Here is a 15,279-nt window from a genome sequence, read left to right as displayed (position 1 = left end):
AACATCATAGGGTCTTCTAACTTAGGACATGCTATCATGCAGGAGGATATCAGGGAATATCTTCATTGCTCAGAAAGATTGTTTCAGATTTTCTTGTGCTTATGAAGCACATTTCAGTCGTCTTTTCTTTTTGTTTTTTTTTTTTGTTCTTTCATTACCCTGTATTCGCTAAGAATTTTTGTTAGTACCTAGTTAGCAATGTCATTTCTGACTTCTTACTGGAAACCTTGAGAGCTTATTTCATGTAGGTTCATTTCAGTAGATATAAAATGTTTTGCTGAAAATGTTTGTGTAGTTATGTCATAGTATCCTGTTTCCTTTTTTAATTTGTTCCTTGTGTTGGTCAGTTTTCTGATCTCCTGGGCATTTCGTTCTTTCCCTATGTTATATTTGCTCATATAGGACTTACACTGTGGGTCAAATGGCATATAGGAGAAAATGAAAACAGTGGTGTTTAGTTATTGCAGTAATCTTTGTTCCTTTCCTGATGGAGCTGCCTCGGTGTACCTTTTCACTCTAGGACAGTGATGATGAATTTTGAGTGCTAGGGCTGAAAGTAAAATTTTACAAGATACTGGATGCAGACTTGGTGGAGCTTCTCTTCTTGCTTGCTTTCCTTCTTGGCCCATTCCAGCCTCGCTTCTTTTCCTTGTTCACGTAATCGGCCTCCTTTTGATGTCTGACACCAGTTACATTACGTCAGCCATCCTCACTGCTGGGTGCTGCGAGGCCCAGCCATTGGAAATTGCATCATGAGTCATACAGTTTCATCATCACTATCCATGGAGAGGAAAGAGTCCCCAGTGAGAGTTGAGTCTCCCACGAGTTCCAGGCCAGTTAAAGGAGGGAGGTACTCAACAAAGTTTGACCTCTCAACCTAGAAAAGGACTTCCCTCCTTATCAAGGAGGGAAGAGAAGTACTGCAAACGTGGCTAAATTGGTGCGTGGGGAGTTGTTTTGTAGTGCTTTTGCTTTTCTTACATATGGAAAAGCATTTTTTTCTTTTTTTTTTTTGGCTTTTTTCCCTAACTTATTGACTAATTATTTGTAGACATAAAGATTTGTTGAAGATTAGATTTTAGAGCTTTAGAATTATAGAATCATTTAGGTTGGAAAAGACCTTTAAGATCGTCGAGTCCAACCACAAAACTAACACTGCCAAGTTCACCACTAAAACATGTCCCTAAGTGCCACATCTACACGTCTTTTAAATAACTCCAGGGATGGTGACTCAAACCACTTCCCTGGGCAGCCTGTTCCAGTGCTTGACAACCCTTTCGGTGAAGAAATTTTTCCTAATATCCAGTCTAAACCTCCCCTGGTGCAACTTGAAGCTGTTTCCTCTCGTCCTATCACTTCTTACTTGGAAGAGACACCAACACCCAGCTTGGTACAACCTCCTTTCAGGTAGTTATAGAGAGCATTGAGGTCTCCCCTCAGCCTCCTCTTCTCCAGGCTAAACAACCCCAGTTCCCTCAGCTGCTTCTCACAGGACTTGTGCTCCAGGCCCTTCACCAGCTTCGTTGCCCTTCTCTGGACATGCTCCAGCACCTCCATGTCCTTCTTGTAGTGAGGGGCCCAAAACTGAACACAGTATTCGAGGTGCGGCCTCCCCAGTGCCGAGTACAAGGGCACCATCACCTCCCTATTCCTGCTGGCCACACTGTTTCTGACACAGGCCAGGATGCTGTTGGCCTTCTTGGCCACCTGGGCACACTGCCTCATGTTCAGTTCACCGGCTCATGTTCAGCCGGCTGTCAACCAGCACCCCCAGGTCCTTTTCCGACAGGCACCTTTCCAGCCACTCCTCCCCAAGCCTGTAGCGTTGCCTGGGGTTGTTGTGGCCGAAGTGCAGGACCCGGCACTTGGCCTTGTTGAACCTCATACAGTTGGCCTCAGCCCATCGATCCAGCCTGTCCAGGTCCCTCTGCAGAGCCTTCCTACCCTCCAGCAGATCAACACTCCCGCCCAACTTGGTGTCGTCTGCAAACTTACTGAGGGAGCACTCGATCCCCTCATCCAGATCATTGATAAAGATATTAAACAGAACTGGTCCCAGTACTGAGCCCTGGGGAACACTGCTTGCGACCGGTCACCAACTCTTCTATCCTGTAGCAGTTTAAAAAGTTTGTAATGTTTGTAAGCATATTTTGCCCATCATAATTCTTTGATCCTGTTGTAGATCTTGCCAGATGACATGGTGTATTTATTTTTTTAAAGTAGTTGTTAATTAAAAAATTGGTGCAATTCAGCATATTTTATTTTAAAATGTAAGTATACAGCATATACATAATGCAGAGGTTCTGACTTTCAAGTTAAGATACTCTCTGTTTTTATGGGGCTATTCTGAGTTGCTTCATGGTCAGTTTCACTTTTAAGACTTTCTTAAATTGCTGTGTCCCTGCATCGCCTGTAAGCATTTTTTTTTTTAAATAGGAGTTGGGAAATATTTGTTTGCGTAAATTTTTTCTGTATATTTACTTAAATACCTTTTGCCATGTTTTAGTTTCTAAATTTTTTTTGTGCAGTAGGTCATTCACAAAATCACATAGGCATTTGTTTACTGGATATACACGTGTGTTTGACGTTGGGGATTTGTATGCCAAATTTTGTCATGGGTGAGTGTGTGCACACAGCATTCTGTTTCACCTAAAATATCACCAAAACTCACTGCTTCCCTGTTTTGGTTTTGATAATGGTTTCATGCCCTAACAGCAAAGCATTAGGTAATTTCTCGTAGTATCACTTAGTGTTTTCTTTCTAAAATTTTTGTTGGCAGAATTTTCTGATTACATACTAAAATAAGTCCAGCAATATAGCAAATACTTTCTTCCCCCATATGGAAATGTATGGTTTTGCTTACAAGTGCTTAGTGCAAGGAAACTGAATGCTGAATTTTTTCCAAGTCTATGCAAGTATTCTTTTTCACTATATGTTTAGGACTGTGTCTGTGTTACCAGCATAAAGCAGACCTTTCCAGAGGTCTTCATTCAACTTGATGTTCTGAGAAACTGGATGAATACTTTATTTATTCAAAAACAAAACAAAAAAAATGTTGGGGAGAGACTTCTGATGTTTGGTTAGTGAAAGTCAACAGAAAAGATTTATTATCATTAATTGATTTCTGATGTTAAAGAAAAGACTGCTTAGAGAAAGGTCATCTTGGAATTTTTATTTTGAAAACGAAAAAGCAACAGATGTTATGGCAGAGTTCCATGCCACCTAGTTTTACGTACCATAGTTAGGAACATACTTGTGGCCCGTGTGTGTTCAGTAGAGTCAAAGACATGCCCTCATAAGGATCGATTCCTTTTTCTAATAGAAATAAGGGAAATAAATGGTTTGTGTATGTTTTGGTTGCTTTTTTTTTAAAATGACATTACAGCAAGTTTGTTTTAATGACTTGTTAGTAGCTTTTGAATTTCCCTAATGCTCCTGCATTAGGGAAACCATTAACTGAATATCTCTATTGCATAAAATGCTTTGTACAGAGCTTGAAAGTAGGATGTAGTGTTTTACTCATACAGTTCATCAAAATCTCATACAATTTGAGAAACAATAGAAGAGCGAAAGATGGCACTAGTATAGTAGGTTAAAATGTTATATAAATAGGTAGGAATTATTCTGGCTGTGTATAGAATGGCAACAAACAATAATTGTGTAGCTGCAGTTCAAAGTCTCAAGAGGTTTTTAGTAAATCATACAGTACCATACAGCAAGTCAACTGTATCCCTTTAAGGACAATTAAAGTTATGTTAAGATTTTGCAGTAAATCTCTCGGTAGGTTCCGTAATACATTTAACATTGGTATTTCTGTCACCACTGTCTTATATTGTATAGTATAATACAATATTTTACTATAGTGAAGCTAAAGCTAAAAGCTTCAGCAAAACTATTGATGGTTTTGATGTAAAAATCGAATCAGAGTTACATATGGAGTACTATACGTGTAGTGTATACGCCTTTATACTGTTCATCTGTACTAATTATCTAATGCTTGTAATGTCCCCTATGTAGCTAGATGCTTATGGGGTTGTGACTTTCAAGTAGGAGAAGAATGTGTATACTCTCTAAATCTTTTACAGTTGTTTATCCTGCATATCCTTTACAGACAGAAAATAATGCCTATGTATCAATGCAGTCAGTAAGAAAAATCTTTGAAGTCTTATGTAGTCCCTACTGCTGGTGGAGTTGAGCTTCCTTATTGGAAGTAGCCAAAGTCAATTTTCCTCAGGCATGTGCTATTAGAAGAAATTTAAAATTAGATTGAATTAAAAGTTCTTGATAAAATTTACTTTAAAATGAAAATATCTTCTTTTTGAGCAGACTTTACAGATTCTTACCAATTCAGGATAAAAGTCTATTGCTTTAAAAAAAAAAACATTTAGACAATTAAGGCCAAACATTTCCAATGTATTTGATCCTTCCGTTTTCTTCCTGTTTTTTTTTTTTTTTTTGTGTTGTTGTTGTTCTAGAACAGTGCAACAGTTTCCATACATTACAGTAGATCCTGGTTAGTCTATTGATTAAATACCCTGTAGTTAACCAACTTGATGATTGTATCCAGAAGTCAACACTAAAACAGTATTTTCTCAATGCGAGAGAGAAAATTTTGAAGAAGCACGTGTAACCATTTTCTTTATATATTTGGATTTTTGTTTTGCATTTGTTTGAATAATTTAAAGATGTATTCTTGGTGTTCTGTAGGTTTTTTATATGCTTTCCTAAGAATAGTCTAAATATCAAAAATTTTCTCATCCAAGACAGAAAATAAAGTGCTTATTTTAGCTCTTTAATTGTGACCTCAGTAAAATATGTCTGGATACCTAGAAATATGTATATGGAGAAAGATAGAGATAGAGACAATGGCGAAGGAAGAAAGGATGAATGTAGCTTGAATGTCATTGTTCTGGTTTTGAGAGTTAGAAAATGCCTTTCATATGTCTTGTCATTTTTTTCACTTTCATTCATGATTCAAGAATGAAGAAATATCTGATTCTTTATTTTTGAATTGTCTTTGCCTTTCTCTTACTTTATTTTCACAAGTCCTCTGTAAAATTACCAGTTTTATTAGAAGTTAATGGTTTTGGTCTTTAGGATAATTTAATGTTAATTAGAAATCTGGACAATCTGTTTTAAGTTCTAAATTTGCTTTACAACCCATTGCAACTATTTTAAATTTAAAAAAACTATCATGCTGATTAAGTTTTAAAAAATTGGAGCAGGTCATGTTTACTAAGAGAAGTAAGACCATAAAACTTAGAACCAATGAATTCTATACTATAAAAATGATTTTACATTAGAAGGACAGGGGTGATAGTGGGGGTTAACTTAAAAATGAAAAAGTCCTGAGTAGGTTTTGGTTTAACTCTTTGTGTTTAAACAGTAACTTTGGGACCGTTCTGTCTGACATGCATGCCCACAAACATGCACACACTCTGATAAGAAGGTTCTACTTCAGTTGATAAGTCATTATCCTTCTCAGATACTTTTATTTGTTCTTAATTAACTGCTTCTAATGGTGAAATCTGTTTCACACACCTGTAGTGTTTGAATAAGGGCAGACTAATTGCACATTCCATAAGATTATTTTAATGAGAAAAGAATTTAAGAGTGACTAGGAGTGTGATTTCAGGGACGGAGCTGATGACCAGCTATCTATCAGCTCTGAGAGAAGGGAGCATTTCTTCCTCCCTAATCCTGACCATCCAGCCTTTTGAACCTGCATTAGTTAAAGGTTGCAACTGTACACCTGAGCCAGAAAGGGAAAGGAAAAGTGGAAAGAAGAGTGATGAAAAAGGTGCAGGAGAAGAGAAAGAAAAACAGTTTCAGCAGTAGCAATACATTACATTGGTGCAACTGTCTGTGGCACTACAGCCTACATGTCAGAATTAGGTTGTAAATTTAAGGGTGTCACATAGTTGATTCCTTTGTTTAGTTATAAAAATTGGATTGTAGTGTGATGGTACATTTCAAAAGATCCAGTAACAATAATGATTGTGTATCTTATCGTTAACATTCAAAATGATATATTAAAAGGTTAATTTAAAAAAAATTTATTATGTAATTTCTACATTACAACATTTTTAAAAAAAACTAACATTTTTATTTAAACACAGCCATATCCTTACAATTAGTGATGTGTACTTTTAGTCAAAGTGATACATTACTGCAATGTCTTACATGATATGTGTCAGCATACTAAAAGTGTATTTTTCTAAAAACGTAATGCTACCATGACTCCTTTAAAGGCACATTAATAGGGCTAAGAGTTTATATTAATTATCTGATAGCAGTATAACCTTGAATCCCACTTGTTCTTCTCACTCATAATTTAACTCAGAAATTTGTATGGCCATAAGCCCAGTTCTAATATAGATGTGTTGTGTACTGTGGAAAAAAAAAAATTGTCAGCATCTGCAGACTCACAAAGATTACTCTGTGAGAAGATTCTCTGTGAGAGGAACTGATATTTTAAGTAACAAGCATAACTTGCAAAGAAAATTGATCAAGAGCAAATATGTTGAATTATTCTGTAATAGACACTTCAGAAATGCTCGTCACAAAATACTTGGTTAAGATCCTTGAAAAATCTACATTAGTGGTAATTTCTCTTTTACTTGGAATTTTCACACCTCATTTGATAGTAATTTTTGAAATTATGCCCTAAAGCGTCTCTAAGATCATATAACTTTAAACTTGTGCTTTTATTAAATGACAAAAACTATTTTTTCACAAAATCCTGCTTTCATTCTTAGTTGTTGTGGAGTTCTAAGAATCCATTTAAGTATTCAGATAAAGTAAAAGTTTAGGGGAATACTGTAGACACTTTAGCCGATGATTTTTTCCTTACAAATATAGGATATATAACATATTGCAATTTAAATATTTAAGTTTAGCTTTTTCTAGGAAACTCGTGAATTTTTCAGTATGTCTGTATGTGGTTGGGTTTTCTGTTTGGTTTCTTTTTTTGATATGGCTGGAAAATCTCACAATCTATTTTCAATTGATACAAGCACGGGTAAGTGGAAGCTGCAAAAATCAAAGATTAAAGTACTCAAGGACATCAACACTGGATGATTAGGCAAAAGAAGCAAGTTGTAAGAAAGGAATTTAACCAGCAAAACAAGAGATCACTTCGTGTGTTAACAGCAGGAGACAGCTGCTGCCAGCATAGCGGGCACTGCAAAGAGGCATTAAATCTGGACTGGTAAATGGACGTTGAAATGCACATGAAAGAAAAGTTCATTTTGCAAGGAAGCCAACACTCTTTCATTGTACTGAGTCCAGCAAGTTTTCCATGCATTGAGAATGTGGGTGAAGTTAAAACTACAGCTTAAACTGAAACAGAGGTTTGATGTTACTGAAATGGAAAATGTCTTCTCCTTTCTTTGCCTTCTGTCTCTTCTTTGTCCCATGGTTCCTGGCCCCACGCTGGTCCTTTATGCCTCCTTGCACAGGCTCTGGTGCTCATCCCTTAATAGCCCGCACAGAGCTATAATTGAAAAGCCTTAGCAGAAGGACCCAGTGAATAGAGCAGAATTTTCTGTTCATAAGCAGGAATAGACAGAGGTAACTAGTTTGTAGGTGGCGAACTGTTGGAGCTGCTCAGCTGTGACTTGCAACTGCATCCTAAATGTATGTGATCAGAACATTCAGCAAGGCTTTTGTTAACTATGGTTAATAAAAGTTAATAACTTTTGTCCTGCTCTTTACTGTCATCAACCTATTCATTGTTCTCAGAAGTTACACAGTAAGTATTCAAGGACTGTATTTTTAAAAAAAAAAAGTTTCTAAACAGTTCTTTTGAATGCACTGAAAGAAGTCTTGCAATTGAAATTCAATGAGAAAGCTTTTAATGAAATATAAATTTACTCTGCTCTAATATTTTTAATTTTAAGAGTAAATTGGTTGTTAAAGTATTTTAAATGCTGGATTTATAACTTCATTCTGCAGCAATTAAATCCATTGGATTTTTTATGTAAAAGCATGCTGGTAGTCACTTGGCTGGACTGAAGTTACCTGATGATTCACTAAGCTCAGCTGGTAAAGTATGGTGGTGGTACGAGCTCTTCAGAATATATGGGTCCAAAATAAAAGCACTGAGTGTGCATATATTCCCATTTTACACTTGTTTAGTTCTTGTCTGTCTTATGAGATGGATCAAAAGTAACAGCAGATTTTTATGGCAAAATTTTGAATAGAAGCTGAAATTCCCAATGACTTAGGCTTCCCTGTTCGCCATCTTGTTTTCAATACCTAAAGAATGCTGACTTCTCCACCCTCTCTCTCATGTCATTCTAACATGTTACTGGAATAATTTCTTTGTGCATTTCATTGTTTGCATTGTAAACCTTTCCTTGCTTTTTCCTATGGATCTGCCAGTTCTTGCTATGTTTTGCAGTTGTGCTTAGTGGTATCATTTAATCTCAGGGTAGGTAGCCCCAGGTAGGCATTGTGCAAGTACTAGAAAACTCAGTCCTGGATCCTGGAATATTAGATAAATAATGAATAATAAACTGAAGGATGGAGATAATAAAATATATTAGTTTTTGGAGTAGTGTACTAATATAAAACCTCTACTGGTAATAGAAGGAGAATGAAAATGCTCTGAGAGAGATTTGTGGCCACCTTTGCTTTATAAAATGTAATCTAGATCTTACATGGATAAGGAAGTAGGAAATGGAATAATTTAGAATGAGTCACAAGCAACTGATAAATTGAAAGCAAGCAGCAAGACAGATTGGAAAAAGAGTTGGTGGCAAGATGTGTGACATAATTGAATGCAGAATTATAATGGAAGAAATGTAGACAGCTGAATTTTTTAGGTTAAAGAACAGAAAAAACGAGGAAGTGAATATTAGAGATAGTAAGTTTTGCCTACACAGGGTGGGTGCTGTTCCAGAAGAGGGATGGCAGTTTTGAGCATGGGGTAGAGAGATTTTAAAATAATCCTTAAGATGGAAATAAAATGGCAATAGAAAAAGGATGAAAGATCACAGTGGTGGATTGAGGGTCAGTGATCAAGAAATGGTGGAAGAAAAGAATGCAAAACAAGAACCAATGTTTAATAAAGAGATGGCAGACTTCAGCAAGACGATCAGTAACTCTGTGTCGGGAGTGCATAGAGAAGAACGAGGGAACAGTTGAAATGTTCTGTTGCTCATTCATTCTTATTATCATTTGCTGCATTGCTCACTTTCATGTCATTCAGAGCCTATTGTGATAAAAATACTTGAATTCGAATGCATGCATCTGAAGCTTTTCATTCTATGTGTAAAGAAACTACACCAAAATAGAAATGTGTAATACAAATTCTAGTTTTAATTTGGTTTTACTGGATTCAAAGGATCAACATCTTTAACTTTGAGATTTGATGAAGATTTGCTGCTCTAGAAATTTACTCTGATACCCTTAGAAAGAGGTTGGCTATTACAGGTAGGATGTCTAATTTGCTAAGTCTCTTGAAAACACCAGTATGCATTGCTACATTTTCCGTCATGCTTATATGCCAGTTAGTTTTCCAGTTTTGGGGAAATCCAAATTTTGAGCACATGAAAGTTCACCAATTTATTTTTGAAGAGTGAGTTCTTTTATGTTAGATTGAGGCTTTGGCAAAGAATTTTAAGAAAACTTGCAATTGCATATTTCTTTACTCTTTTGGCAAATAATATGGAACTATTTTCAGCTATTCAGGTCTCTTGGAGTATATTGAAAGAGCTAAAGGTATTTAGACCACTTCAGGCATCTAGCTTACCTTTTAACATTTTGATGCTAGTACAGCTTGCGTTGTCAGTGATGGGAGATTACTTCATATACTAAGTTGAGGGTTTGTACTAGGGCTAACAGTATAGCAAACTGTGTGGATTTTTTGATTAGACATCTGCTTTTCTATTTTTTTTCTTTCGGATAATCAGTGTCTCTGAACCTCTTTATATGAGGGAATCGATAGTGCTGCAAGCAGTAAAAGAGGTACACTGAGAAAAGTAAGTTTTATGGCAGAATTCCATGTTTCTCAGCCTTTGGCTACAGTGAAACTAAAAGATATAAATCAATTATGCTGTATTCAATTGTGCTGAAAATCTGTTTTCTTCTACAGTTATTGCAGACTCTCTGTAGTAGGGCTTAATCTGTTGTTCTGGAAACATAGCTATGACCACAGACGTGCCCTGTAAATAGGAGACCTTACCATGAAAAATGTGGTTGTCTGTAACTTATTTTAAAAATGCATGTTTATTGATATTCAAGCTGATTTGGAAAGAGATGTTTCTTGAGTGAGATCTAACTTTTCACAACAGAAAGAAACTTAGGCTGTAGATTTTCCTTTCTGTCTCTTATAGTGAAATATTTTACTGCGGTGACTTGCTTACTCTTTGTTATATGCATGCTGCACTCTGAGACAGTTTCTGGGTGTTGGAATTGTTGACGAACTTTTAATGAATCATTCAGTGTTCTTGGTTTGTTTTCCTGTATGTTCCGATGTTGTGAATGAAAGGGAATTAAGAGTTACATACTCAGTACTTTTTCCCAAAAGTGAATTTCTTACAGCATGTTCCCTCTAGACCTGATGTCTGCTGCAGTGTAGTGTTAGGATATTAAAGAAACAAAATTATAACTATTTCCCTGGGACAGCATTTGACAATCATACTCATGTTCAGAAACTTTTTTTTTCAGCCTATAATTTTTTCCTATATTTCTCTTTGTTATCAACTCTAATGCTCTTAAAATTCTTCTCTATCATTAATGTGTACCGCCTTCAAATACTCCATCAGATGAATGTTTTTCCTTTCAGTATTTCTTGACCAAAGTAAATATATAGCTATTTTAATCTTCCTTTGTAAATCATTCTCCAGTCTCTTGATTATTTTTGTTCTTTTTTTTTCTCTGAATTCCATATTTCTCAATATCTTTCTGGTATTGAGATGCCTAGGATGAATGCAATATTGCAAATATGTAATTACCTCTCCTCTCATTATTCAGAGGTTATATGTATTATTGCTGCACATAGCAAATTCATATCTAAATTGCTGTCTACTTGTAGGCTTTTTTCATTATTACTGCATCACAGATTTTTATCTACTGTTTCAGATCTGTGTTTCTAGTATGCACATTGCCAGATGCTGTTCCTTATTTTTTTCCTTTCTTTCCTTTCCTTTCCTTCCTGCATTTCCTAATTCTTTTATTTCATTGCTAAACTCCCAAAAGCTAGTATTTCTCTTGCTCTGGCAGGTTATCGAGGTTATCTTGCTTCTTGAGTTTGTTGCCTGTATGACTCTTGGAAAATAGTTTTACTTTAATATATATGCTTTTTTCCTGCAAATTTTTAATAACTGCTGCTGCTGCCCTGGGGATTGAGTTTTGAGATTCTCCATCTTGTTTTTGTTAGCTTTCCGAGGTTTGAAAAACCCACTGCTGTTATCTCACGTATTTTGTTAAGTGGTCATCAGCACAAAAGCAGCAGTTGCCATGTGTACATGAATTAATTCATACGTGTGTGTGTATGTGTTGTGTGTATGTATGTATGCATATACCTACTCACATATAATGCTTTTACCTACTCTTCCATTTAAAACAATGCTATTTACCTGCAGGAGGAGGAGGAAGAAACATATGAGCAAACTCTAGAATTCCGCAGAGGAGGTGATGGTCAGCCAAGACGATCCACACGACCTACTCAACAATTTTATCAACCCCCAAGAGCTAGAAACTGATAAATAAGAAATAAAAGGTAAATATATGATACTGACATTTTATTTATGGGTTTAGATTTCAAGAAAAGTAGATCTGGATTGTTCTATACTTCAGTGTTCTTCAGCCTTTGTGAAGTTCATGAGTTACAACTTCGACAGTAGTTGGTTGTATAAGAACCCTCAGCATTGGGTTGCAGATGATGAATATTTTGAACAAAGAAATTACTGTTATCACCATTTTACAAGCAAATAGACAACTTAAAATTCCTAGAAAAACCTTGTTTGTCATTTAAAAAAAAAAGTATTAAGCAATAGCACATGTATGACCTTCTTTGTTTAATAGTGGTAATCTGTTTATAAGGAGCAAGCACAAAGCAGTGATTGCTACACCTACAGAGCACTATTGAGATTAAATCAGCGTCTTATCATTTAAGTGAAAGTTTTATGGTTGTGTCTTTTTAGTTTAGAAACCACTTCTTGCAATCATCTACATAGAAGATATGTTTGGGATATTGCTTCTAAAGTTTTTTAGGGATATTGGTATATTTATGATAGAAGTTGGATATCTCTGTTTCTCTGGATTTTGTGGCTGTAGGAAGAGACTTAATACACCTATGGGAAGAGGGAAGGCAATAAAAACACTTTGGCAAACAGCTTTTTAACTTTGCTTTATGTAAAGACTCATGTCATCTGAGCAAGCTTTTACTTGCTACTTTTTCACCTGAGAGCAGCAGCAAGTTTCTCTCATTCACATACCGTGGACCAGCTTCTCTGAAATAAGTGGCTGTAGTCTCTGCTGAACTCAGTACTGTCTGTCTCTATCCAAGGTCCCACATTCTACTTTTTATGAGCCATTTATGTGAATAAATATTTTATTGTTTTGCTTAACATGGAAAGGAGAATTTGCAACAGTAAAATCTAAAATCTGTGAGCTCACCATTGAATGGGGAGATACAAGGCCTAAGAATATCTACCATACTCTGAATCTTGAGGATGTACTTGCACCTATGCTTTATTAATTAGCAGAAATGAAGGGATTATGTATCATCCTCAGAAAATACACCTGATGTATACATTCAGAAATCTAAAAAGGCCAGTCAGATAAAACAGTTAGAATTCTTTTACTAATCAAACCAAGTATGCTCTACTGCTTCCATTTTACTTGCGGATCTTCTAAATCCTTAATTTTCAAATGTTGATTAAAAGTCTATCCTGAATAAAGAAAGGTTTGTAAAGTCACATGCTATTTGGTGTACATGTACAATGTGTCTTTGTCTTGAATTTGATTGTTTCTTTCCCTTACTAGCCAGTTTATTTTTACTGAGCTCCTGTTAGTTCCTTTCCTTGCTCCAGTCCTCCACCTTCCGTTGGCTTAATAGGTGCTGCTGATCTCTGCAGCTTTTGGTATTTCTGACATGCAGTAACGTATGATTTTACTTTTTTTGATCATATGCTAAAATACCTTTTTCATTTGAGGGAGTACTGGCAATATAAGAGCAAAATCTATTACTGACTCTTGCGAAGGTGATAATTATTCTATTTTTGCCCATATCATTCTATTTTCTATTTTAAGTAAGTGTATCAATCACTATCAATAAACATGTCATGAGATAATTTATGCAGAAATAATTCTGGCATATGCACTGAGCTGAGTTCTAAACCAGCTCATTTGACTCAGAGGACTGTCAGTGTGATCAGCCGAATGAAATGTGCTCAGTGTAGACAGCAGTCAAAATCAAGGAGGGTTTTTTGTGTCTTTAGGTAATATTTTTGGTATTTTTCTAATTTTACAGTATAAATGTGGAAAACTGTGTTTAGCTTTGGTCAGCTGGGAGAGGGGGGAAAACAGACATCCAGAGAGAGTGATAGTAACTCCTGTATCCCAAGAACAGAGAATGAATTGTTGGCAAGGAGCAACCTTTCTAAGGCACAGGTGGTTGTTCCTTGCGGGTTTTCTTATACCTTGCTTTGAAGATTCTAACAAGATCCTGATTTAAATGGACAGCAGACTCGGTATCAAAACCTACCTACCATAAAAAATAAACAGTTACAGCCCCAGTTCAAATACTATTGTTTTCTGTCAGACATCTCTAAGTAAAGGGTTTTGATTCAGGTGATAAATAGCGTCAGTTAAATAAACGTAAAAGCATTTGTCAACAAGTAGCAATGGACTCTTCTCATCCAGGGAAAAAAAAAAAAGATATATTTTGGAGAATACGTCATGAAGCTGAATATAGTTTTTCAGCAACTACTTACTTTGCTTTAAAAAGTATATCTTTTATTGACAATACTTCCAAATACATGCTTCTTTTTCTTCATTATCATTTAAAACTCTCTTCCTCAGTTGATGAAATTAGGTATTTCCTGTGTCCTCTTTTGGCCCAGGGCTGTTTACTTCAACATCTGCTCAAGTTAGATAGATAGTGCCAATTTGTCATCCAAAACTGAACTTATTAACCCAGTGCAATGTACAATCAGTGACAGCTTAAACCTGGTAAATTTTGTAAGTCTAACTCTGTGGAATATTATGCACTTTATCTTCCACAATACAAATAGCAAATATTGTAGAAGTTAAACAGCAGTTCATGATGAGAAAATACAACTTACTGCTTGACAGGAAGATTCATTCCCTCTAGATCAAAACATTCAATGCCATCTTCATTAGCTGCCGTAACTGAATTGTCTTGAACTTTAATTAAGTGGAAACTATCTCTAAATGGCTCAAATGTAATCAGTTAGAATATTTGTGTATTTTATATTAAAACGATTTGATAAATCTCACTATTTTAATTAGCTGCTTTATCAGATTTAGGTTTGTTTTTGGAAAATTTCCAGTATTAAGCTCAACTACACTTCAACATAAAATAATGTAACAGCTATTGGATGTTAACACCAAAATGAAGTTGTCAAGATATGACATTGGTCTTAGATTCTTGAAACACTAGGATCACTCAGGTAGAAAAAGAAAAGAGAGAGGCAAGAGGCACCTTCTATATAGAGGTTGGGTGGTGCTACGTAAGCATAGTTAGCTCCTGGTTTAGTTCCAGTCAAAACAATCTTTTATTTTGTCTAGAATTTGTAATATGGATTTTTTTCCTCTGCCACTGTGTTCTAGCGAATATTTGGAAAACTGAACATCTTGTTCCTTTCTCTTCAAGAGCGTGGCATTTGCAGTCATCTCTGAATGTTGTCAAAAAGTGGAAATTCTTCCTCAGTTTAAGAACACTCTATAGCCAATCTTTTTGAGGATAAAAATGTTGTAGTGCTGTATCCAGAAGCTTTTTCTGGGTGGTACAGACAAGCTTTCGCCTGCTAGATTTGCTTTCTGAAGCTCGTGTAGAATCCAGTGCAGCTGCCCTCATTTGCCTTGTTTGATAGGTAAAGTGATGTGAGGTGTTGTTTATTGTGATACTGTGGACATATCTATCAGATAAGCTTATAGCTCCCCATAGCCCATCTCATGCTACGATATATCTTATACTTAGGTTGCATTTTGAAATGCATTACACTTGACCTAATGAGGTACTGGTTGAAGACAGTGGAATTAGAGAGAAACCGGTAATGAAAATCTATTAAGCTTTTCCAAAAA

General features: G+C 35.8%; 1 protein-coding gene across 6 annotated transcripts in view; it reads left to right on the top strand.

Moving 5' to 3' along the window:
• The window catches only part of TDRD3 (tudor domain containing 3), a 110,587-nt gene that overhangs the window by 92,862 nt on the left and 2,446 nt on the right, over positions 1–15,279 (top strand). For all 6 annotated transcript variants that reach the window (XM_075139143.1, XM_075139140.1, XM_075139145.1 and 3 more), the window contains one exon: positions 11,592–11,728. In XM_075139143.1, the coding sequence (XP_074995244.1) occupies positions 11,592–11,711 (120 nt within the window). In that variant the 3' untranslated portion in view covers positions 11,712–11,728. The remainder of the gene's footprint in view (positions 1–11,591; positions 11,729–15,279) is intronic.

This window comes from Calonectris borealis, chromosome 1 (genome assembly GCF_964195595.1).
Source record: "Calonectris borealis chromosome 1, bCalBor7.hap1.2, whole genome shotgun sequence".
Classification (NCBI taxonomy): Eukaryota; Metazoa; Chordata; class Aves; order Procellariiformes; family Procellariidae; genus Calonectris; species Calonectris borealis.
This window is presented reverse-complemented; position numbering and strand designations above follow the sequence as displayed.